The sequence below is a fragment of the Aulonocara sp. 'chitande type north' Nkhata Bay genome, linkage group LG12, assembly GCF_057382095.1.
Source record: "Aulonocara sp. 'chitande type north' Nkhata Bay isolate Kocher_YH1m ecotype deep benthic linkage group LG12, A_spYH_male_GT1.1, whole genome shotgun sequence".
In the NCBI taxonomy this organism is placed as follows: domain Eukaryota; kingdom Metazoa; phylum Chordata; class Actinopteri; order Cichliformes; family Cichlidae; genus Aulonocara; species Aulonocara sp. 'chitande type north' Nkhata Bay.
In genome coordinates, this window is record NC_141355.1 from 23,125,414 (window position 1) to 23,151,172 (window position 25,759).

The window sequence follows — 25,759 nt, forward strand, 5'->3', positions numbered from 1 at the left end:
TTCCAAAGAATCAGCTTCCATGAAACACAGTCGAAGTTTCTATTGTTCCTTTCTTGTGAAGAAGGAAGGCAACAAAGGTCACTTTTAGCCCTGGGCAGGTGGTTAGCAGGGTTAAGTTACAGCCTCCAGAAGGGGAAGAAATACACTGCATCAATAATAACAATAATGATGTGCAAGAACACAGAATGATTTTTAATACATTGGCTCTTTTCTTTTTATCCATTTTTAGGCTGGTTTGTAAGACAAATGATAAGAACCTGTTTGTCCCTACAGCAGTCATTATCAACCAACAGCCACTAGTCACTTAGCTATTCTGTAGCTATAATAAAAGGAATAAAACTGGGTTTTTTCATGATGTATTGAACTATATGTGGAATGCTTTTAGACAACATTAAAGTGTAGCTTTCTTGCGTAGCATAAAGTGAATTTTAAACTGATTGCAAATAACTTTAATGAGAGATTGTTGAATAAAAGAGTAATTCACTTAGTTTAAGCTTAGCTGATATTTATTTGTCACATTTTTTTCTTTATTTGAAAGTCTGGTAACACATTAAGCATGGATGGACAAACAAGAGACATCGTGGTGTCTGAGACAATTAACGTCTGCAAATCACAAAAATGAAAGGTGCATATAGGATAAGACCTTTAAAGCATTATGGTTGATTAGTTAACATAATATTCCACACACTGAATTAACAAAATGAAGCCTACAAAATATAAATGATTGAATTATCATTTTAAAATGTTAGGCTCCAGAACAAAAACGGTTTTTACACTAATGCACTCAACAGCGATGGTGCATTTGGCAACAATGTGCCGTTCTCTCGTTAACGTTAATTGGAGCTGTGGCAGCAGTTAAAGGCAAGGTCCTCCTCTGACTCCTAATCATTTAACTCTCCATTACAGAGAGCACTCTGGGTTTTTATTGCTGTAATAAAGTTGATCTTCACTACCACAAAAAGCCTCCTGACCCCTGGGTGACGTGGAGACCCCAGACTCACTGTATTCATCATCTTGATATTGAATTGAATTGAACTGAATCTTTATTTTGAACATCTTTGTCACAGGCTCTGTTTATAGAGGCAGCCACACAGGGTCGGACAATGTTTGTTACTGTAATCTTTACCCAGAACAATAATATACAATATACATGTTTTGCGTATGTGCTTGTCTATATGGACAAATCTGACTACCATTTAGTTTTCCAGTTGTTTTATAGATGTTATAATAATAATGAGGCTATACAAAAATATTAACTATAAGTCATGCATTTACCAAAGAGAGGTTTGAGGTACTAAAAATATATTTAATCCATGTATGCCCTCTTGTGGTCAGATAATTAACTGCACAAAAGCCTGTATGTTCATATATATTTTTTAATTATTATTATTATTTTATTAAATAGGATCGATGTAGTTTAACATGGTTCCAGTGGTGACATGAAATTGAATTGCTACTTAAAGCTGTAGCTAATTTCCAGGTCTTACATTCACAATACAATTTTTTTTTTCAATTGTATAAAATCACAAAACCCTACAGATAGAAAACTACAATAAATGCACATTAACTAGGAAAAAGATAAAGAAATATAATATTAAGGGAAAATTAATTAAGATATGGCTCCTAAAATTCTCAAACTTAAATTTATTTATGGGGCACATTAAAAAGAAAAAGGTGGACTGGAAAACAAACAAACAAACAAAAAAGGTTATAGATAAAAAATAAATATATATACAGTTTAGTGGGTGCTAAAGAGACAGTCATGGCCTAAAAGGTAAAAAAAAATGCAAAAAAAAAAAAAAGGGAAAGAAAGAAAGAAAGAAAAAAAAAGGATGTCTGCACAATTATGAAATTTGCATAATTGAGCTCATAGTTGCTTTTACTGTGAAAGATTTAATACCTGTAATTAATCTGAGTTTAGTTGGAGGTTTGTCCCATAGATGAGTAGACTTTATGGAGAATGCTGCTGATTGTTCAAATTTAGATCTCCAATGTGCTATTTTAGAGTTGAAACTCACCACGTTCCTCATGACTCGTGTTACTGTCTTGTCTCCGGGCAGAATTACGAGCCAGGAAACAATATAATCTAGATTAATGCTTGGTAATGGAAATCTGGTGCTTGTTATCTGGAACGGGAGAAAAATTTAATTACAATCTCGATGTTAACCATCGGGCAGAAAGTGACAAAAGCACATGGACAAGACAAAGTGTGTTAGTCAATGAAAATCTGGTTTTTGGTTTCATTGTGTAAGAATGTGATACTAAAAATGTAGGAAGCAGGTCATTTAAATCCTGGAAATGTCTGAATAGAATCAAATGAGGAATGAATTCATCTTGAGCTGATTTGGCATGTAGCATTAAAATTCAGATCGGAACACAATGGTATCATCATCCATATTTATATAGTTAAGTTTCACCTTCATGACAACACATAGAGACTGAAGCCTGTCTAGACTTTAGGTCAGTTGTGTGTCTGCATTACCAGCTGTTTAAAGGTCAGAGGACCTTTGAGGTGGTGGCTCCTGTCTTTGAACTGCTTTGAACAAGAGGGCAGCTCTCTGTGAAAAGTCGATTATGCTTACGTCATTATGATCAAAATAGCACGTTTCAGTGATCAATCATGTGTTTTAATCACATGAACATCATTCTCTTCAGCACTTTATGACTAATACATTATGTTTTGGGACATCTTTTAATAAATATTCCGAGTGCTCAAGATGTCTTACATGTTTACATGCAGTTATCGGATGTATTTAATGTCATCCATTTGAGGCAGAGGCAGAGATACGTGGTCTCAGCATTCTGTCAGTGGGCTGGTTTGGATTTTTGTTTTTTTGGAAAATCACAAAAAGACTTCCAAGCTGACCTTTACAAAACTTAATCCACGAGTGGACAAGTGGAGCATGAGCAAATTAAGAATCCATTAAAATTTGTAGCAAATCTGGATCGATTTAAAACCACAAAGACAGGGCAGGAGCATTTTCTGTATATTTTAAATTTGCACTTCACATGTTTGCTTGTAGGTTCATGTGTAATTTAGAGCAGGGTGTGTCTTTGTTGACTGTAACCATTCTTCTTTTATTGTTTAAAACATGGACATTAGAGTAATGATGTAATTTGTCTCAACTCGATGCCAAGCTGGCATCGCACCATTCCAGCACAACTAAACACATCACTCCGATTTGCCACCCACCCAGAAACACTCATCACTCTGTGTTTGTTACGTGTACTCTTGTGTATGTCTGCTTAGGAAATGTTGCTTAATCCAGGCGGAGGCGTCAGATCAGTCAGACAGAGCCTCACCCTTACCTTTAAAACCTCACTGACACATGTGTCACACACACAGGCAGGTCTCTCTCTGGACAAAGACACATCACAACCCCAAAGGTAAGAAGAAAAAAATTATTTCACCATTTGGCAAAACTGTTTTATTTCTGAAAAGTGTGCTATTCTGTTCCAAGATTTCTATATTGGATTAAATAATACTTTACTCTTGTCACCAAAGGTGGGGAAAGGGAACTACATTCAAATCCTTAAATCAACATTAAACAGCCATGTGGGTCCTTGAGAAGATCAGGGAGAGCATGGAGAGCCTTCCTCAGGAGTTGAGTCGTTACATTGGAAAGAATGAGGAGGATACACTTTTCCCTTCAAAGGCTAGCCTCTCAAGGAATTTGCACAACAATGTCCTAACCCCAGACATGATCCCAGAGTTCTGTCTGCCTCCACGGCTTCGCAGGCAAAGCCCACTGCTAGAAGCTGAGGAAAAGCCACTGTTTGTATTCGGTCAGAACCAGATTCCTAAGAGTAGGCAGATTTCAGATACGCATGTAAAGACAAAGGATGTGAAGACAAAAAATGGTGACACATCAATGGCCTGGAAAGCTACAAAGAAGCCTTTGCCATTCTCTGCAGAGAGCTACGGCCTGGGTGGAATTTATGAGAGCCCCAACACTCGGAGGAAAGAGTCTTTGTTCCACTCAAAACGCCCTGTTTATCTGCTTGATAGAAATATGCCTACTGCAGCACCAAGACTGGCAAAAGAGACTAATCTTCCCAAGAAAACTTTATCTGGATTCCTTCCGGTGTTTTTATGCAAGAGTATGTCTGAGACAGAAAGCGAGACACCTTCTTCCAGTGACTCCTCTCCCCTCAGTTCACCTTATTGTGTCAAATCCTCCCTTTATGTCTCATCAAGCAGTGGCCGCCTTAAAGGTACAGTATCTTGCCCTTCATTAATTGACAGTAAGACGGGCAGGAGGAAGTGGAAGAGAGGGGATTTAACAGCCTCACTCAGCAGCCCATCAAGCTTAGAGGAAAACTCAGCCAACCTAACTCCACCAGCCCTCCTCCCGATGGATGCTCTGCAGTGCCAGGAAAGACTTCAGCGGGAGCATGTCCTCCCATTGCAGGGCCATGGCAGAGTGCGCCTTTCCGCTGAGCACACCAAATTCTCCGACAGGTCGTCGTCATCCTTATCCACAGTCCGAGTACGTGTGGTGTCTGTGGAAGGCCTGTGGAGTGATACTGACCGACAGACACTGAACTGTGCAGTGAGTCTGTGTCTGACTCCCGGGAAGCTGCAACAGCAGGAGAGTGCCACCATCAGGAACTGCCGGAGCCCAGTTTTCAATGAAGATTTCTACTTCACAGAGCTGAGTCAGAAAGATCTAATGGAAATGCAGCTTAGGTTGAAAGTAGTGCATAAAGCTGCAGCTGGAACTCTGAGAAGGGGGAAAGTGATGGGAGTGATCACCAAACCTCTGTCTCAGCTGCTTATTTGAAATAAACAGGCAGAAAAATAGTTTTTTGTATCACAGTATGAAAACTGCATGTGTTGTATATTACATGTGATAAAATTATGATGTCTTAAAACTATTAAAATGTTGATCTCCTCCATACCTGCTTCATGCCCTGGAGGACGGGGCTGTGGCCCCCCCACGCCCTCTAGCAGATCATTACATGAAGGAACCTTTTAAAAACAAGCGCGTTCATGCTCACAGGTGTACACACGGGTGCTCACACACACACAAACGACACCCTTTTTGGCTCCTACCTCAAAGCACACTGTGCGCTGTCGATCCAACGTGCAGTGCAATAATGTTTAATATTTAGTATTTACTGTTATATTCCCATATATCATCGTGATGTTGTTTATTCTATTGCTCTCGTTTTCTTCTGCTTGTTTTCTTTTTTAATTCTCAACAGGTGAAATTAAAAAACAAAAACAAAAAAAACAGTAACATGTAATATTTAGTATCTACTGTCTATCACAACGTTTCCCAACCAGAAGCCGTGGGTGGATAAAACCATCCGCGACGCTCTGAGATCCCGCACCGCTGCCTACAACACGGGACTCACAACGGGGGACATGGACCCGTACAAAGCCGCGTCATATAACGTGCGGAGGGCGGTGAAAGAGGCGAAGCAGCGCTACGGGAGGAAACTAGAGTCACAACTCCAACAGAGTGACTCTAGGAGCCTGTGGCGGGGACTAAGGACAATAACGGACTATAAAGCACCAACAACCGGTATGACGAACACGGCCGTGACTCTGGCAGACGAGCTGAACACTTTCTATGCTCGCTTCGAGGCTGCAGCTAAGGTCTCCAACAATGCTAGTGTTAGCGGCGCTAACGGCTGCAGACAGGAAGATACTGCCAGCACCGGAAACGTGCTCGTCATCTCCGAGCATGAAGTAAGGAGAGCCTTCAAAAGAGTGAACACCAGGAAAGCAGCAGGACCAGACGGCATCCCAGGTCGTATCCTAAGAGACTGCGCATACCAGCTAGCTCCTGTGTTCACTGAGATATTCAACATCTCTCTATCTCAGTCGGTGATCCCCACATGCTTCAAAGAGTCCATCATTGTTCCTGTCCCGAAGAAACCCCACCCTGCTTCTCTCAATGACTATCGCCCTGTAGCCCTCACCTCAGTAGTGATGAAGTGCTTTGAACGCCTGGTCAGAGACTTCATCATTTCTTCACTACCAGACACACTGGACCCACTACAGTTTGCTTACCGTCCAAATCGTTCCACAGACGATGCCATCTCTCATCTCCTCCACACATCACTCACTCACTTGGACACTAGAAGGGGGAATTATGTTAAAATGCTCTTCATAGACTACAGCTCTGCATTTAATACCATAATTCCCTCCACACTCACCACCAAGCTGGAGCATCTGGGACTCAGCTCATCTATGTGTCAGTGGATCTCCAACTTCCTAACTGGCAGACCACAGGCAGTAAGGATGGGCGGACATGTCTCAGCCTCCACCACTGGCGCCCCCCAGGGGTGTGTTCTGAGCCCCCTGCTGTACTCTTTGTACATATATGACTGTGTGGCCACTACCAGCTCCACCACCATCATCAAGTTTGCTGACGACACCGTCGTGGTGGGCCTGATCTCTGATAACAACGAGACGGCCTACCTGAAGGAGATTAGGAATCTGGAGAACTGGTGCCAGAGGAACAACCTCCTTCTAAACGTCAGTAAGACAAAGGAGCTGATAGTGGACTTCAGCACTAAGCAGGAGAGGAACTACCAGACCCCTGTCATCAAAGAGTGCCCAGTGGAGAGAGTGGACAGCTTCAAATACCTCGGAGTTCACATCACGCAGGACCTGTCATGGTCCTGTCACATCAACACCGTGGTGAAAAAGGCCCGACAGCGTCTCTACCACCTCAGACGCTTGAGAGACTTCCAACTGCCCTCCAAGGTGCTCAGGAACTTTTACTCGTGCACCATAGAGAGCATCCTGGCGGGAAACATCTTAACCTGGTTCGGGAACAGCACCATGCAGGACAGACGAGCTCTACAGAGGGTTGTGCGGTCAGCTGAGCGCACCATCCGCTCCGAGCTCCCTGACCTGCACTCAATCTACAGCAGGCGGTGCCGGACCAAGGCCAGGAAGATCGTGAAGGACCTCAGCCATCCCAACAACAGACTGTTCTCTCTGTTGAGGTCAGGAAAGCGATTCCGCTCCCTGAAGACCAACACAGAGAGACTGAGGAGGAGCTTCTTCCCGCAGGCGATACGGTCTCTCAATCACACCACCACACAGTACTGACCCACACATACAGTTCTTACACACACTGGACATTCTGGACATTGTTTTTGCACACATTGTTTTTTTGCACAACACTGGTCACTATATTCTTCATTTCCGGTTAATACTTGTACAGCTGCTGTTATTGTGTATATATTTATTTATATTTAGATTTCTTCATACATTCTTATATAGTTCTATGTTGTGTATTTTGTTGTACAGTTATTTTATTTTCAACTTTAATTTATATATTTTATCTTATTCCTTCCCAGTTAAATTTACCCTTCATTCTAATTTGTGTTGTACAGTTATTTCATTTTTAACCTTAATTTATATTTTATTCCTTCTTAGTTAAATTTACCCCTTTTTAATTTTTCATATTTATTTCCTATCTTATTCATAGCCTTTTCCTTTTTTGTTTTCTTTAGGTCACGAGCAGTTGTCCAAGCATTTCACTACATATCGTACTGTGTATGACTGTGTACGTGACAAATAAAATTTGAATTTGAATTTGAATTTATCTACTGTTAGCTAGTTTATTGTGATGGTGTTGGTTTTATTATGTTGCTCTTTGTTGTTTGTTTTATCTTCTGTTTTTTTTTTATCTCCATACAGGTGATCCAGGTGTTTTGTTTGTTTGTTTTTTCTTCCCCCCTTTCTCACCATCTCTTCTCCTCTCTATTTTTCTTTCGCTCCCTCTCTTTCTTTCATTCTTTCTCCCTGTCCTATTCCCCAGTCATGTCTGTCCCATCTTTAAAAATTGAAAATAAAATAAATACATAATTATAATAAAGGTCAATCAAATGGACCAATATGGCAAGGCCATGATGATCCACTTGGTAAAGTAAATCCACTTGGCATCTTTCTTGGCCTTCAGACAACAATTCTGATGGCTAAAGATCCAAACGGGACAGGCAAAAAAAACCCAAAAAACCCCAAAAACCTATTAAAATGTGTAAAAAGGAAAATGTTGAAAAGGGAGACAACCAGTGAGCAAATATGTTAGTTAGCAATGAGCTCTTGAGCATAGTAAGGCATTTAGCTGTTAAGCAGATATTTCTCTCAGCAGAGCTTTGAGTTTAGAGCACACTTACTGTACTTTCATCAGATGGTCACAATATGTGCCTGCACTGAATGTTAATGTTGCTGTTTAAGATGTACAAATAGGCAGCTGTTTGGTAATGTTCAGCATAAAACTGTCAGCTCTTCTGTTTCTCTGCTGAACCATATCCAAATACGCTCTCTTCTGTTTATCTCTGTCATGCTACTCTATTGTACGGCCCTGTTATGCCATTTATATTAAACACTGTACTGAGTGATGAAGTCTGAACTGTAGAGGTTTGTAAATATGACTTGTGCCCAGAACTTTGAACTCAGCAGTTAGAAATCTTAGAGGATACAAATCAGACCACATAAAACCAGTCTCAGTCCCAGTCTTCCTCGTACTAATGTTTCTTCTGCTGACACAATTAAATTACCTGAATAAATCAGTTAAGTGATTCAATTTGATTCCAAAAGTGATTTCTTTTATTCATTTATTACAATTTCACATTCGTAAAGCCAAAAAAATATGACCCTTGACCTTAAAAAAAGAACTTAGAAACGTGGAAACTTAACTTAAAAAGTCAGATTTACTTCTATAATCTTACGAGCGTGAATGATACAAAATATAAAACTAAAGGAACTAGGAAAGTCTGGCTACAAGGAAACACATAACAAGAGAGCACACAGCAAGATGGGAAAATGTAGATATTAAATAATGAGGTAACGAGACACAGCGGAGACACATGGGGAACAGAGCCAAACAGAAACTGACTGAGACAGCAGGAAGCAAAACTCAACATAATGCACACAAGATGAGAGACATCATGGGCATCATGGCGATCGTGGCTCAAGAGTTGGGAGTTCGCCTTGTAATCGGAAGGTTGCCGGTTCGAGCCCCGGCTTGGACAGTCTCGGTCGTTGTGTCCTTGGGCAAGACACTTCACCCGTTGCCTACTGGTGGTGGTCAGAGGGCCCGGTGGCACCAGCCTCGCCTCTGTCAGTGCGCCCCAGGGTGGCTATGGCTACAATGTAGCTTGCCATCACCAGTGTGTGAATGGGTGGATGACTGGATATGTAAAGCGCTTTGGGGTCCTTAAGGACTAGTAAAGCGCAATATAAATACAGGCTATTTACCATTTACCATTCAAAACAGAACAGGAAACATAACGCTGAGGCAGAGACACGGACATGTGAGCTTGATACAGACAAAAGGCTAAACAGACACAGAAACATGACTGACCAGGGGAGACAAGAATAACTTGACACAACTAAATGGGGAGACCAGACAACCACAGAGACAGAGCACAGACAGAGTTGACAGATACGAGGACACGACTGGGGGAACGTATATGTATCACAGAATCTAGTGGGCTAGCAGAATCTAAAGAAAGACTAAAATCTAAGAAACATAGACAATAAAACTCAGAAGCACTAGGAAATACCGTAAACAAAGATTTACATATAGAACCCGAATATAATACACCTCTGATACTCAAGAGTACATCATAAAGTCCAGAACCACTCAAAACCATAACAATATGTGTGGGAGCTGGATAGTGTAGTGGTAAGACTACACACCTTTGCAGTGGGAGTCGCAAGTTCTTGTATCCAGTAACATGAGTAGTATGGCTAGATCCCCCATGCTAAAACCAAGCCCTGGAGTGGCACGTCTGCAGCCTATCTGCAGCGCGGACACAAGCATTTCACTACATGTTGTACTCTGTATGATTGTGTATGTGACAAATAAAGGTTGTTTGTTAATATCTATTGAAATTACTCAATACAAGTTAATACTGTGAAACTCATGATCCATAATTTCAAAAACAGCCATAAAGACTGAAGCAGTAGTTGCCTGAGCTCATATAATAGCAACTAAACGTTATTGCAAGCCTTCATTTGGAGTGATATCAGTTTTATCCAAAAGCTCAACAACACCTACATGAAACAGCATTAGACTTTGTTGCATGTTGGAGTCAGCGAGACTGTGAGATAAGTGAACCATTTTGAGGAAGCCAGGGAATTTCAGGCTTATGACATAGCGTTTCAAAATATCACACTGACACTCTTTCTTAAAATCTAGCATATATGTTTCGGTGGATTTTAATGCTTTTAAACACACTACTATCATGACTACACAACTAAGGTAATGGTATTATAGTTGTATAAGCACAGAGGAGTTTGGACACATTTAAACTTTTGAATTATCAAAATAATGACATTATATGTAATTATTCTGGTGTGCTGGGATGATCCTCTGATGTGCCTAGGTCAGGTTAACAGGTTAATTTTAGAGCTAGGTGCTTTGTTCTTGTAGAGGAGTCTGTCTGTGTAGCAGAACGTAGGCAAGAAGATGTAATGGGTGTGATGTAATCCATCCTTCCATTCATCCACTGTCTTGCGCTTATCCAAATCAGGGTTGCAAGTGGTAAACCCTACACAGGTTGCTACTTTGTTTCAAGGCTAACACAGACAGACAACCATTTACACTCACATTTACACTTATTAGAACCATTTCAGGCACACGCATTAACCTCATCTCGTGTATGTCTTTGAATTGTGTAAGGAAGCCTAAATACCTGGAAAAAACCTCTAAGCATCCCATGGAAAGGCCCCAGCAAGGGTTGGATTCAGACTCCAGGACCTTCTAGGTGTAAGACAACTGTGCTGTGCAGCTCAGGGCAGTGACTACGCTACTCATAGCCAATTTCCCAAGTATGGGTGTAGTTTATTATTATCCCATTAAATAACGGCTTTGACATTTCTTAGTACTGTTTCCTGAAGTAGCTGTTACAGGTGACGTCAAGCACCGCCCACCCCCGGAAGACGTCCTAATCTGACGCTGAACCTGAACGAGTCCTCGTCGGGATGTAAACATGGTGATAGGCAGATGAGAGAAACGCCACAATGGTCTTCGAAAGCGTGGTTGTAGATGTCCTCAACCGATTTTTAGGGGACTACGTTGTCAACCTTGACAGCTCGCAGCTAAAGCTCGGCATATGGGGAGGTAACTGAACTTGTGTTTGTCATTTTACTTGGTTAGCTCGCTCTCTAAGCTAGCTAGCTAAATGCTAACGTACGCTAGCCACCAGGCGTATGACACTAACAGCTGAGGAAGCTGTTAGTGTCACTTTACGCGTCCCCAAACCAGTTTAAACTGTTCACCGTGAACGAGACAGTGCAGTCAAATGTTGACATCGAGATATATTGAAACACAGCGTTATTTCCGACTGTTCCAGTCATCTTTTTTTTTTATTATCTTATTTGCTCCCGCAAGTCTGTTTGAGCACTGCATGCGTACGAGCGTCTGGGAATCATGCATTTCGAGGTCACACCCTTTTACACAGCCAGGTTATGACTCGGTACTGTGCTTCATACTAAGTACCCACTCGTTCCAAGAAATCTTTGGCACTGTACACAAATATGAGTATTTGAAAATTGGCTTTAGCCGCTGAACCTGGATCAATTTTTAAAACTAGTACTAAGTCAAACCATTAAGTACTTTGTTTTACCAAACTTTATCTTAATACCAGCTTCTCTAATCAACAAATGTATAAAAACGAGTTGTCTTTCATAGACTGTTTTACATGAGTAGTATGTCTATGAATAATGTGTTACGATTGATTTGAATTATTGGAGCTCTATGGTGCGAGTTGCATTAAGTCAAAAGTCCTGAAACCTCTTTAATTAGATTGAGTTTCTATATGAGCTACACTTTACCCAAATGGTAAGCCATAATGCTGTTACCATAGTAACAACGTTTTCCTGGCCCTCTAGGTGATGCTGTGCTTAATAATCTTGAAATAAAGGAAAATGCCTTGGTAAGTTGCAGTTAAGTGTGTGAGTAAACAGCATTAGTTATTACATCCTGGCATTCACAGATATGTGTTTATTTATTATTCATTGTGCTTTGTTGCAGAGCCAACTTGATATTCCTTTTAAAGTGAAGGCTGGTCATATAGGTAAGACTTACTCTTACTCTGGCTCATACTGACCATAATTGTTTAGTTTAGTACCTTTGTACAGAAGAACCTTTTCTTACTTGGGTGTTTTTGTGATTAGGGCGTCTCCAACTGAAGATACCATGGAAGAACCTATACACACAATCCGTGGAGGCCACGTTGGATGGTGTCTACCTGCTTATAGTTCCCACAGCAAGTAAGATGATTTAATATGTGCATCAAAATAAACAAATTTGATCCAAGTATTCACAGTAGGCATTGCAGTGTATAAAATGAATGAAAAACCACATTTAGTAGACACACAGTAGCTGAATATTGTTGGACACCTTTGGTAAGCTGAGTAAGCCACTTGTGTTAATATGTTTTAAAGATTCAAAAATACATTAAAATAATTTAATTCTATTAAAGTAAAAGTATTTATCAAATATAATAATACAGAAAGATGCACATTTTTTCTGGTGCTATTTCTTTCAGGCATAAAGTATGATGCAGAAAAGGAGGAGAAGCAGTTTCAGGAGGCTCGCCAGAGGGAACTACAGCGGATAGAGCAGACAAAGCTGAAGGCTGCTGAGCAAGGTCAGGGTGCATCTTTATTTTATTTTTTAAGGTTTTTTGTAAACACGTTACTATAGAAAAGCTCCTCAGTGTGTATCTGTTTGTATGGCAGTGTTTCCTGTAGGTTTTGTATGAAAACAGCCTTTGTCATGGTCAACAGGTTCTTAGAGAAAAAACTCCAAATGTTGATATTTCCTGTTGGCTCTCATCTGCTGCTCTCTGGCTGTGTAAACATAAGTCATGCGCTCCAGTGCGTGAGCCAGTGGGCAGTAGAACATTTGGTGTTGACTTTGCATAGACAAACAAGCAATATCAAAATTTATAAAATATGTCGTATAGTCACACACACAGATTTAATGTCATATGGTCATGGTTTGTATGGCTGCGAGTTCCTGTGCAGCCAGCGTTTTTCACCCTTTTTCTGTTATGTGTGGTTTAGCACTTGAGTATCACACCACTTCAGCAGTTGTCTTTCCTTGTAGTGGTAGACTGCTGTGTTGCTGTATTTTGGGACAGCCTGGTTTTGTCATTTCAACAATATACATTTGCCATTAGCTAGAAAAAATCTATCCTTGATAATTGACTTAATAATTGACCACTCATCTTGGACATGAATATCAGGGTATATTTGGGCTCTTAATTATGTCTTTGAACTGGTATTTTTCCAGATTTGTACAACATACATATTTGATGAGTTTAAAAAGAAATGGCATTCATTCCATGCCTATGATGAGTGTGTAAACTCCTCACCACAAGTATCTGCCTATCTACAAGCTATTCTTTTTATAACACTATGTCCTCTTTCAAGGTGAAAAGTGTTGTATCTTAATTTCTGCTGTAAATTTGCCATTTACAGCATGTAGGTGAAAATACAGTGTAGGTTTGTATTGTATTTCTAAATTTAAATAAAAATGTGTACTATTTTTTTTTTCTTTTTTAAAACGTTTTGAGATGCAGCTTTATTAACAGCAATGTGATTCACTGACATTCTTATGTAAGCTAATATTTGCGTACATGCTAAAAAAGGAAAGGTCAGAAATAATCATTAAAATATTGAAAGTAAAATTTAGTTATCTGTAAAGTTCATCAGGCAGTCATGAGAGCTAAGGCCAGCTGAATGTCATTCCAATTATACAGAAATACACAGTGAATGTGTATCGAAGGTCCTTTAGAGAAAATCTTCAGGAATTTTTGGGACCTGCTGGAGCCTCAAAACCTAAATCGTTTGCATTTTACAGAGAATCCCAAGCTTGAGAAACAGGACACTTTTACGGAAAAGCTTGTCACTCAGGTCATTAAAAACCTGCAAGTCAAGATCTCTAACATCCACGTGCGCTATGAAGATCATGTGAGTATTCAAGCTGAGTTACCATAATAATGTACAATTTTATCTATGGTCCTTCAAGTTTATACATGTTTCCACTTTAAATGAACTAAACACTGTTTCTAGAGCACTTTACAATAGAAGAACTGATTTTATTTTATTTTTTGTCTTAACCACACCATAAGGCTTAGCTCTTTATTTTCCTCCTTTTTTTTGTTAATGACAGGTAACAAATCCAAACTGCCCTTTGTCATTTGGAGTGTCACTGAAAAACCTCAGCCTTCAGGTGATGTGTCTTTCCTGTCAAATTATATGCTATTTTACATTTAGATATTAAGCTTTTAATGAACCTCACTGCTTGTTTGACCGTACAGACAGCTGACGCGAAGTGGAGACCCAGTCTTTTAGATGAGAAGTCCAAGTTTTTCTTCAAGGTAAGAAATCCAACCATGTTATCGACCTTGTTTACCACCACTGTACAGGTGGTATGGAAGGTAGGTAGGTGTTTTTAATAAAAAATACCACATACACGTTTAATAGCATTTGTTTTTGGCTTTAAAGTAGTTTTCTGAAGTTAAAGACTAACTCTTGGAAAACTTCATTGATTTTTCTTTCAGCAGTGTTATTTCCTCATAATTTTGGAGCATAAGCAAAACTTTAAGAAGTCCTTGTCAAACACTGTCAGCTTTTTTTCTTGTAATCGCAAACAGCTTCATCACTAATTGCTTTATCTTTCTTGTTTTCTCAGCTGGTACAACTAGATAACCTGTTTGCCTACTGGAATGTTAACTCAGTACTTTTCTCCAGTCACACTTCAGATCGGGCCCTGGTGAGTCACTGTATTATTAACGTATTAATATGTACTTGGAATTAGCCATCTCCTATTTTCCTGGAAGACACAATGCTAGTGTTATGTTGTGATCACACAGGGCACAGATCTTCGGTTACACAGGAGTTATGTAAAGGTGTTTCATTTAGCACTATGTCATACACATGATATAGTAGTGGGTTTCTTCCATACATTATAGTTAAATCAAAACAAAAAAGAAATCAAATATGTTAGGAGGCCAAGAAATTAGCAAAGCAAAAAAACAGTATGTAAATAAATCTTCACTTCCTCTGCGTTCTTACAGCAACATCTCCAGAGCAGCATGGACGTCCACTCCTCTCACGACTTCAGTGAGTGTCATTCTTGTGGAACTAAGTTCAAAGCACATTACATAACGTCTATGAAAAATTTTGCAGACAGAAAGTGATGAAGAAATGATTTGTGATGATATGCAATGCCACTGCAGCACCAACCCCCCCCCCCGGGTGATTCACAGAGTTTGATTCACCACCACTGAGTCACGAGACCAGATTTTCAGCACATCTCAACAGATTTTGTTTTCAGTTTCACTTTAAGGCAACAGGTTACATATTTTTGAACTGACAACATTGGTAAAGTTTTTTAAGTTCTTTATAGATAGATGCAAATTTGCAATGTGCAGCACAAAAGGTAGTGAATCCATCTTAATGCTCACATTTGCAATTCTTAAATCATCTTAATTCCTTTTGCTGTTCCACAGTTTTTCGCCCCATTTCAGCTGATGCAAAACTGCGGATGAATCCCAGGTCAGATGTGGATTTCTCCTCCCCTAAAGTGGACCTGATGGTCAATCTCAGAGAGGTGGCAATTGAACTCAACAAAGCCCAGGTGTGTGTGTGTGTGTGTGATAGAGATGTTTAAACTTGTATGTGTTAAAGTTTCATTAAAATAGAATATTATAAGAAAGAGAGAGCTAAAGAGGGTTGTTAAGGATAAACTACATAAACAATGTCAGATAATAACTGCACTAGAGTACTTTGTGATGATGTAATTGCTGACTTCCTGTTATTCCAGTACATTAGCATCTTGGAGCTGCTGTGCTCAGTGGATATGATGTCACGTAATCTGCCATACAGGAAGTACAGACCCGAGGTCCATGTTCACAAGAACGCCAAAACATGGTCAGAAGACACTGTCACATATTTATCACATCATTTCCTCTGTCCTGTGTTTCTGTAATCTTTTTTCAAAAACTGGATCCCATATGTACATGTCATTTACCACATTACATTCGGTCCACTTAGTATTACAAATTGTTACATTGATTCCCTGATTTCCAGGTGGAAGTATGTGATCACAGGCGTCTTGGAGATAGATGTGAAGCCAGGTCTCCACATGTGGTCATGGCAACACATTCGCCGACACCGGCAGATGGTAAAAAGCTACAGAGAGCTCTACAAGACAAAGATCACCAGCAAGAAACCCAGCGATGAGGTTCTCAAAGACTTAGAGGTGGGGTGGAACTAAACTGAACAGGGGAGAGGGAAAAGGGAAAAAGGAAATAAACAGAGAGACTATGGGACTGTTTGCCTTTCTAGTCTATGTTTTCACATTATTGTCTTAAGACTAAAACATTTGAATTATTATAATTATTATAATTTTTTATATTTCCCTGCTGCATATAAACAGTTTAGACAGGTGAAAGTTTTGAGTTTAATTTGATATACTAATATTACCAGTAATTCTGTTTTAATATACATTTCATACCTGTTGTCACTGTTATAAGACAAATGCTTGCGAAAGTTGCTTTACTTGACTGTAGTGATCATAATTGAAGGCCTATGTCAAAAGTAAAGCTAATATAATATGGAAGTAATTGATTACAATAGTATTACTTCTCAGTAGCTTTCTAAAGTGATGTCTGTCATATTTCTAGCCATAATTGCTCACAAAGATATCTAGTATTCAAGCCTACAGGGACTGATTGAAGTGCATTAGAGCTTGATGCTGAGTTTTTGAGATAGACTTGAAAATAATTGAATTTAACATCTGAAATTAAATGTGTTCTCAAGTTCTTCTCTATTTTTATTAGTATCATATTTCCCCAAAAATAGAACTGTAGTAATTATAGAATCTAGTGAAAGCTCTAATCGATTTCTTTTGTGTTTATTCTTAGAAGCCCGAGAAGACTTTGGATATTTTTAACATCACTTTGGCCAGACAGCAGGCTGAAGTGGAGGTAAGCTTTTTGTATCACATAACTGAGAGAACTTCAATAAGCTTAGACACCTTGTGTCTGATTTATGAATTGATCAAACTGTAATGGCTGGATCACATTTTGCGCTTTGTCTTGTGATCTCAAGTTGTTGCACAAATCCATAAAAAAGGACAACAATTTGAGATTCATTGGAACTATGCACAGTACAGTGCCTCTCAGCAACTTGGTGCTGGCGTATGTTTGTTCCAGCAAGCCAAAAGGCCAAATTAGGCACATAATCGATAATTATACAGTAAGCAAAGGAATGTAGGGGGTTGAGGATTAGGCTGCCATGGTTCCAGAAGGTGCAGCACTGTGCCGTTAACTGTAAATTTACATATTCTGCACAATTTCTCTTATATTTCATTTCATTTATTTATTTATAAAGCACATTTAATAACAACAGGGAGTTGATCAAAGTGCTGTACAAAATAACAATTAAACAATGACATTAACAACAACAACAGGTAAGAAAATTAAAAGAAAATTAGGATAAAAGAATTGGCAACTCTCATACAGTTTCGAAAGCCAGAGTAAAAAAATGTGTTTTAAGATGCGATTTAAAAAGAGTAACAGTTGGGGCCTTTCTAATGTGGAGAGGTAGATCATTCCACATTTTTGGTGCCACAACCGCAAATGCCCGATCTCCTCTGAACCATCCTAGACTTATGTAAGGTAAGGAGTAGATGATCACTTGATCGAAGGGCTCTAGAGGGCGTATAAAGTTGCAAAAGGTCAGACAAATAGTCCGGTGCCTGGCCATTTAGCACTTTATAAGTCAAAAGTAAGATTTTGAATTTAATTCTAAAACGCACTGGAAGCCAATGAAGGGAAGCAAGCACCGGAGTAATATGTTGGTGTTTCTTCACACGAGTCAAAAGGCGAGTTGCAGCATTCTGTACAAGTTGGAGCTGAGCCAAGCTGGACTGACTGGCACCCACATATAGTGAATTGCAGTAATCCAGTTGAGATAAAACAAACGCATGAATTGCTCGTTCCAAGTTTTTAAAAGATAAAAAAGATCTCACTTTGGATAGGAGCCTTAATTTAAAAAAGGACCGCTGGACAACTGAATTAATTTGTTTCTCAAATGTAAGTTTGTTATCCAAGAAAACCCCCAGGTTTTTTACATGCGTTTTAACAGCACATGTTAGGTTACATAAGTCCAAATCTGGCGCATTGAAATTACAGCTTGGTCCAAAAATAATTACCTCAGTTTTATCCTCATTGAAGGTAAGAAAATTTGAGGCCATTCAGGTTTTAATTTCGTCAAGACATTTGACTAGCGATTCCATGGGCGTGGAGGTGTTTCTATTAAACCGAAGATTAATCTGGGTGTCGTCGGCATAAGAGTGAAAGCAGATGTTATGCTTCCTAAAGATCAGGCCTAGGGGCAAAATATAGATTGAAAAAAGAATTGGGCCTAATACGGAACCCTGCGGGACACCACAAGTAAAAGGAGCTGGGGAAGAAATAAAATCATCAAGGCTCACGGAAAAAGTCCTCTCGGAGAGGTACGACCTAAACCATTCCAAGGGGATACCTTTGATACCACATTGCTCCAAACGGGAGATCAGAATGCTGTGGTCAACAGTATCAAAGGCTGCAGTTAAGTCTAAGAGCAGGAGCACAGCTGGGTCTCCTGAGTCAGTGATTAATAAAATATCATTAAGTATTTTTAGGAGGGCGGTTTCTGTGCTGTGGTGGGTTTTGAAGCCTGACTGGAACTTCTCAAAAATATTATGACTATTTAGAATGGTTTGGAGCTGCTCAAATACAATCCTTTCTAGAATTTTTGACAGAAACGTAAGCTTGGAAACAGGTCTAAAATTAGCAAGAACAGAAGAATCAAGGTTCGGTTTATTGGCTGCACTACAGCGTGCTTGTATCCAGTTGGTACTACTCCAGAACTGAGACTACTATTAAAAATAGTTAAAATGTCAGGACCGACTACCTTAATAATCTTTTTTAGAAAATGGGTTGGGCCTCCATCTGAGGGATAAATGATGCTAACAGATCATTTGTGGGCTGGTCAGGTTTTTTTCCTTGCCATCTTTCCTCAGAAAAGTGAAAAGGGGGAAGCATTTGACATTTTGTTTCGTCTCCTTCTTTAGGCAAGTAAAGCAGGCCTGCGTATTTACCGTCCTGGGATGAAGATGGAGGAAGAAGAGTCTCAGGGTTGGATCAGCTGGATGTGGAACTGGGGGGCACAGCCTGATACAGAAAGAAAAGAAGTTAAGACTGGAGGTAGGTTACAGATAGACATGTACATGTGGAATGTCTTTGTAGTAACAGCCTGTAATATTAGCTTTTTTACTCCTCCTATGTCCGTTCCATTTATTCTTCTTACCATCTCTGTGTCAGGGTTTGATGAGCTGTTAACCCCTGCTGAGAAAGCCAAACTCTACACTGCCATTGGATACAGCGAGACTGCTGCTAATCCCAACCTGCCAAAGGATGTGAGTCACTTTCCCCCACGACACCCCCTCAATTACTAATAATACACTTCCACTTGGTTATCTGTCGCACAGAAGCAAATATTACAATTGTAAAAAAAAAACAAGTATTCTGTTACTTTATCTTTATACTCTTTGTGTCATATCTTTAAGTTTGAGAACATGAAGGTCAACTTCCACATGGAGAAACTGTCCGTGTCAATTAATGATGACAAGGACAAAAACGAGATCATCAGGCTGACTGTGGGAGAGCTGTACTCCACACTCACACAGAGACCTGGAGCACAAGCCATCAAGTTTGTTCCAGCCTTCTAAAACAAAATAACAACTTTGTAGCTGGTCTTTTTTCTCCACAAGGGTAGATACTTGATAACACTAGCTTGTGTGTGTGTGTGTGTGTGTGTGTGTGTGTGTGTGTGTGTGTGTGTGTTGTTTGTTTTGTTTTTTTCTTTTCTTCCCAGAATCACAGCCAAGCTTACTTTGTTTGAGGTCACTGGCCTCACCAATAAGCAACCTCCACCAATTCTCCTTTCATCAAGGAAGGCAGCCATAGGAGCAGGGACCCCACTGCTTTGTATCCTGTTTGAGACCAACCCCCTGGACGAGAGCGCTAACCAGCGGCTTCACGTAGAATCACAACCCTTGGAAATCATCTATGATGCTGTGAGTGGTTCACTGAGTGTGAATGAGCAGCAAAAATAAAAACCCTCAAAAGCAGTACATATATACATATTTGACTCTGTGTGTCTGTGTAGATAACTGTGAACAGCATATCAGCGTTCTTCAGGCCTCCTGATGACATGCAGCTGGATGAGCTCACGAATGCAACCCTGATGAAACTGGAGCAGTTTAGAGACCGCACAGCCACTGGTGAGTTTAAGATAAACTGCAGATATCTGCTATCATGATTAATCTTCTAGGATCTCTAAGGACGTCTTTGATGGGCGAATGTTTACATTCCTTGTTTAGTCTTCCTGTTTATGTTCTTGAAAGTGATTGTTTCCTGAGGGCTTTGGAAGATTTTTCAAGTTTTTTTTTTTCATTATTGAAGTTTTCTCCTTATTAGAACTTTTAGGTGAATTTGCCATTTAAACATTACTTAAATTAATAGAATCTCAGGGTTCATTAAACAAAACCACACATTTAGTTAATTTTATGAATCCCACAACAATAAGATTCACCCACCTTTGGAGACAAAACTACTATTGATAACCTATTAACATTTTATATTTCAGGTTTACTGTATGTGATTGAAACACAGAAGGTTCTCGACCTGAAGGTGAACTTGATGGCCTCCTACGTGATCATTCCACAGACCGGTTTTTACAATGGCACTCAGAACATCTTGCTGTTGGATCTTGGTCATTTCAAGGTGGGGAAGTGTCAAATGTGAATAAAGATTGACAGCAGGCTGGAAATCCAAGGTAACTTACCAATATATGCCTTCATGTTTCTGTGGTTTTACAGATGTCCAGTCAAAGCAGGAAACATCTACCTCAGCTGTGTGTGAGTTCCAGCAACATTGAGGACATCATGTCCAGAGCTTACGATAGCTTTGATGTACAACTTGAAAGCCTACAGTTTCTTTATAGCAAACCAGGTACACACACATACACAACACAGTTGTAACACATTTTTGACTGATACACATAATGTTGATTGATGAGGTGTTGTTTTTATTCTAACTACTGTTTAAAAATCACTAAGCTTAGGCTTTGTTTGTATTGATAGGTTTTACACAGCAAAAAAAGTCATACAGACAGCATTGAGGAAATGTCTTTATGAAAGTGATTGGCACTTGTAGCTCTAATGGCTTTACTATGTCTTAGCAAAGAAATATTCCATTGATTTCAGGTATTGTGTCCTGGAAGGGATATTGCTAAACTTACACATTGATCCAACAGACATATTTCTTGTTTTTACTCTGCCTCTGTTTGGACTCAGTAAAAATAAATAATAATAAAACTTTATCTTTATGTGATAGATGGTAACTGGAAAAAGGCCCGCAAACAGAAACAGTCACCCCTCCACATCCTAGAGCCAGTGGATCTAAAGGTGGTTTTTAGCAGGGCAATGATCAACAAAGACTCCCGCATGCCAAAGTAAGTATGTTTCTGGTTGACAGTCAACTGATGGTTAAATGAAATCTTTGTACGAAAATCTGAACTTACTCTTAACCCTTTTCTTTGGAGAAATTAATACTTTTCTTTCCCCCCCTCCCCCCTGAAAAGTTTCACTGTAAAAAAAAAGAAAAGAGAAAAGACAGGAAAAAAAAGTGCAGTATTGAAGACGGATTCTAACACTAGTAAATATTCATAAATATAGTGCGGGTTCAGATACACAACTTAAAATATTTATCTTGTAAGGACCAGAGCTAAGAGTATTACGTAAGCTTAAGTTTCAGGTTGTAAGTTTTGTTTGCATCTTTGTGTATGTGTTTTATAGATATAAGATGTCTGGAGAGCTTCCTCTGTTGTCTCTTCGTATTTCTGATGTAAAACTTCGAAGTGTTCTGGAGCTGGTGGACAGTATCCCGCTGCCTGAAAGCAAACCTGCTACACGTGGCAATGCTCCATCATCAACTCCAAAGGTAAGATCAGAGGGTTATGGAGATGGTCCTCTCTGGATTTCACTAAAATTTGGCAACAGTTGGGTGAACTGAATTATGATGATCGCTGCTATGAATGAGAAGGAAGCCTCAGCTGAGATGGTTCATTTTTTCCCCAATTTAAAAAAAAAAAAAAAAAAAAAAGCAAAACAAGCAAACAAAAGAAAAACATCTCAAATTTGAAGGCTTGAGGGTTTTGCATTGAATGAATATACAAATAGTTGAATATTGAGGTGGAATTGCCGGACTAGTAAAAGTAAAGATAGATTTTATTACTAACACTGTTAATACAACTGTTTTTATTTATTTTCTTTTTTTTTTTAGCCTAGGCAGTCTTTCACCCCTCATCTCACTCCCAGAAAACCTCTGAACTTTGATCAACGCTCTTCTCTCATTTTTGAGTCATGTGAGACCATCAGCATCACCTCATTAGGTAAGACACAGTTTTGTTTTGGTCCTACTGCTAAATATCTTTAAAAATCCTGTGTGTATTCCTACCACAGATTGTGTTTATTTTTTAATTATATCCCAGGGTCAGAGGAGGATCTGTTCTATGATGCGCCCAGCTCTCCCATCGGGGAGAAACCATTTTTTCCAGACAATCCCATGCCGCTGCGCTATGTCGATGCAAGCAAAAGAAAAAGTCTCATCAAGGAAGACGCACAAAAGAACATGACTGACTTCTTTATGACATTTGAGATCAGTGAGGTACAAAAATATTTTTTTCCCTTTCTGCACAATTAAACATAGTTATTAAATTCTGTAAGAATTATTTTTATTTAACCTTGTTATCAGTCATTTTAGTTATTTCTGTGTGAGATAAAAAGAAAAAGAAAATTCAAACTCTGCCTTTTCTCTTTAGCATTCCTCAGTTAAATTTCTCCACCTCCTTTTATTTTTGTGACCACCTTTATCACCATCTTTCCCATTTTTCCATCGTCTCTCTGTCTTCTTTGTCCAGTTTTCTGTTCAGCTCTGTCGTTTGTCTGGAAGTATGGAGGTTACGGTGCTCCACTTAGATATAGAGGGTCTGGGCACTGAGCTGAAGCTGCGCACCTTTGACATGACGTCTAATACCTACTTGCGAGAGATCTGCCTCAAGTGTCCTGAATACATGGGTCAGTAGATACCAGCAACGCCTTAATTTTTGTTAAACATTTGATGATTACAGTTATCCTAATAAAAATGTGCAAATCATCAGGGCAGTCTTTGCTTAATTTTTTATTAGGCATGTTTTGTTTTTTCCTTGCACAGATTCTGAAGACAAGCAAGTACAGCTGATCACTACACTGGACAACAAAGAAGTCGACCTGCTCACTCTGGAGTATATCAAAGTAATATGGGATACGTTACGTGAAAACATTTCAGAATATTTTCTATAAATATTTTAAAACTGTGGAAAATCACCTTAATTTTAAAGATTGGATGAATTTTTCTAGGCTGACAAGAATGGTCCCGACTTCAAGTCTCAATATAATAACACTGAGCAGCTCATCAAGGTGAGGGAAATGTTAATAACCTAGCAATAATATTTATTTTATTTACTTAATGTTCCCATTTTGTTATTTATAGCATGATGTTATTTAGGGCATGCTGAGAGATGATGAAATAGGCCACAGTTAACAGCAGTGTTTCTTCTACAGTAATTATTAATAATGGGTAGAAGAATCAAAATATCATTTCAGACAAAAAGGTTAATTTTCTTCATCAGGTGACCTTTTCATCACTGGATGTTCACCTCCATACGGAGGCTCTCCTCAATACCATGAACTTCCTCAGTAAGCTCCTTCCTGAATCTAATAAGAAGGAAGGACAGCAGGAGGAGCTTCCCACTATCCCTGAGGAAGACGATGCTGAAGCAGAGAAGGAGGAAGAGAAAAAGGAGGAAACTGCTGTAACCAAGAAAAAACGTAACTGATATTATCTGCACGCTGTTATTGTCTCACCATTTATGAGAACATTGTACTACTAGAGCAGATATTTCACAGTTAATGAAACAGATTTTCAGAGCAGTATCAAAGGTTAAATGTTACACTGGAAATACATTTCCTTTTTTTGCAGCTGTTCACAGGTAATGTCTTTATTTCTTGTCCTTCACCTTTTTCCCCCAGCTTCAAAAAGGTCAAAATTTGCAGATGTGGTTAATCTGCATATCAAAACTGATCTCCGCTGCCTTAAAGTTTTCATTCGAGGACAGAAGGCCAGGATCTCAGAGATCAGTATTGAAGGTATGAAAGAAAGAGTTTTCTGTGTACTAGGTACTCTAGCAGTGCTTTCAATAGGATTTATTAATTGTTTATTATTTCTGCTATACTCTGCTGTATATAGAGTTTTCTAATGAACTTTTTCTAGTCAAATCTTCAATTCATTGTACAACTTGGGGCTTTCGTAATTGTCTAGGTCTGGTTTCCGAGGTCCTGATGAGGAAGAAGGGGATGGAGGTTTCGGCCAAATTGAAGAACATTGTGATTCTGGACTGTAACAAAGAAGCTTTTTACAAAAAGGTACCGACTGCTAGTGCTTATGAATGTTTACCATTGTACTTAAAAAAAAACACAAAAGAAATGGTCATTGTTTCCCGCATTGATGTTTCTGGTCTTCATTTGTTATGTTTTTGTTTTGTGTCACTTGCTGATCATGTGGCACAGGCAAATCTGAATAACAACTTTTTCTGTGCCACTCTGTTTTTTCTAGGCTGTGTCCATAGCAGATAAGGAAGTGTTTCACTTCCACATGGTAAACTATACAGATGCGACTGAAGGAGATGCCTATCTGGACATGTCTAACGTTGACACTACTGTTACACTAAGTGTGGGCTGCATTCAGGTCATCTTCCTCAACAAGTTTCTCTCATCTATACTGGTAAGAATCACGTTTCTGGGCAGAATTAATCTGTTGCTCTTATCAATTTTTATCACATGTAAAACTGAAGTGGTGTTTTAATTTATTAGATAAGGTAATAATAAAATTATAATTATAAATATAATTATTTACGTTACCTCTGTATATTTCTGCATTCCAACTTGATCTTATTAATTAATTATTTTTCCCCACCCCATCTCCTTACAGGAGTTTGTCAATAACTTCCAGGAGGCTAAAGAGGCACTAACTGAGGTAACAGTTCAGGCTGCAGAAAAAGCAGCATCAGGCGTGAAAGAACTGGCTGAACGGACCACTCGGATCGCTCTTGATGTCCACTTCAATGCACCCATCATCTTCCTCCCCCAGTCCTCCTCTTCATCAAATGGCATTGTAGCTGACCTTGGTCTGCTTTCTATCAAAAATCGTTTTGCCAAGCAACCCTGTAAATCAGATGCCAGCATCCCACCTGTTGTGGATATAATGACTGTGAGACTGACTGACCTTAAGATGTTCAGGTCAGTTTCTGTGGGAGGTATTATTTAAAAAATATGCATGCTTGTGTTTGTGATTGATTAGAATTTGCAGTATTCCGACAGACCTTTGTAAATCTATGTTTTTGTTCCTTTCAGAGCCAAATTTAAAAATGAACGTTTTGAAGAAGAGATCCAACTGCTGAAGCCAGTGAGCCTAGACTTGGAAATCCGTAGAAATCTATCTTCCAGCTGGTACCACGAAATACCTGACATAGATATTGGGGTCCATCTAAAGCCCATGAGTGTAAGTATATATATATTCATATATCTTACCTGTTTGTTTTTTTTTTGATTTTTAATCC

At 39.2% G+C, this 25,759-nt stretch overlaps 2 protein-coding genes across 7 annotated transcripts in view; both read left to right on the forward strand.

Moving 5' to 3' along the window:
• The first annotated feature begins 3,554 nt into the window (after nt 1-3,554).
• On the forward strand, nt 3,555-4,784 carry LOC147317491 (C2 calcium-dependent domain-containing protein 4C). Its single transcript, XM_086312926.1, has one exon. It carries the CDS (start codon nt 3,555-3,557, stop codon nt 4,782-4,784), a length of 1,230 nt encoding a protein of 409 aa, XP_086169052.1.
• A 6,110-nt stretch (nt 4,785-10,894) lies between these two features.
• vps13a (vacuolar protein sorting 13 homolog A) overlaps nt 10,895-25,759 on the forward strand; it is a 42,137-nt gene continuing 27,272 nt past the window's right edge. For 2 of the 6 annotated variants that reach the window (XM_086314482.1, XM_086314483.1), the window contains exons 1-34: nt 10,895-11,099; nt 11,870-11,913; nt 12,012-12,054; nt 12,155-12,250; nt 12,529-12,630; nt 13,848-13,957; nt 14,160-14,219; nt 14,308-14,367; nt 14,682-14,762; nt 15,067-15,112; nt 15,502-15,629; nt 15,816-15,922; nt 16,082-16,253; nt 16,918-16,980; nt 19,113-19,245; nt 19,363-19,457; nt 19,608-19,750; nt 19,916-20,117; nt 20,210-20,324; nt 20,690-20,826; nt 20,922-21,054; nt 21,439-21,556; nt 21,900-22,044; nt 22,387-22,495; nt 22,595-22,770; nt 23,024-23,180; nt 23,317-23,396; nt 23,502-23,561; nt 23,774-23,972; nt 24,174-24,290; nt 24,463-24,566; nt 24,757-24,924; nt 25,132-25,439; nt 25,554-25,701. In XM_086314482.1, coding sequence (XP_086170608.1) covers nt 11,000-11,099; nt 11,870-11,913; nt 12,012-12,054; nt 12,155-12,250; nt 12,529-12,630; nt 13,848-13,957; nt 14,160-14,219; nt 14,308-14,367; nt 14,682-14,762; nt 15,067-15,112; nt 15,502-15,629; nt 15,816-15,922; nt 16,082-16,253; nt 16,918-16,980; nt 19,113-19,245; nt 19,363-19,457; nt 19,608-19,750; nt 19,916-20,117; nt 20,210-20,324; nt 20,690-20,826; nt 20,922-21,054; nt 21,439-21,556; nt 21,900-22,044; nt 22,387-22,495; nt 22,595-22,770; nt 23,024-23,180; nt 23,317-23,396; nt 23,502-23,561; nt 23,774-23,972; nt 24,174-24,290; nt 24,463-24,566; nt 24,757-24,924; nt 25,132-25,439; nt 25,554-25,701 — 4,059 coding nt within the window. In that variant the 5' untranslated portion in view covers nt 10,895-10,999. Of the gene's footprint in view, nt 11,100-11,869; nt 11,914-12,011; nt 12,055-12,154; nt 12,251-12,528; nt 12,631-13,847; nt 13,958-14,159; nt 14,220-14,307; nt 14,368-14,681; nt 14,763-15,066; nt 15,113-15,501; nt 15,630-15,815; nt 15,923-16,081; nt 16,254-16,917; nt 16,981-19,112; nt 19,458-19,607; nt 19,751-19,915; nt 20,118-20,209; nt 20,325-20,689; nt 20,827-20,921; nt 21,055-21,438; nt 21,557-21,899; nt 22,045-22,386; nt 22,496-22,594; nt 22,771-23,023; nt 23,181-23,316; nt 23,397-23,501; nt 23,562-23,773; nt 23,973-24,173; nt 24,291-24,462; nt 24,567-24,756; nt 24,925-25,131; nt 25,440-25,553; nt 25,702-25,759 lie in introns of all 6 variants that reach the window. The other 4 variants (XM_086314479.1, XM_086314480.1, XM_086314481.1 and 1 more) reach the window with 3 other exon arrangements.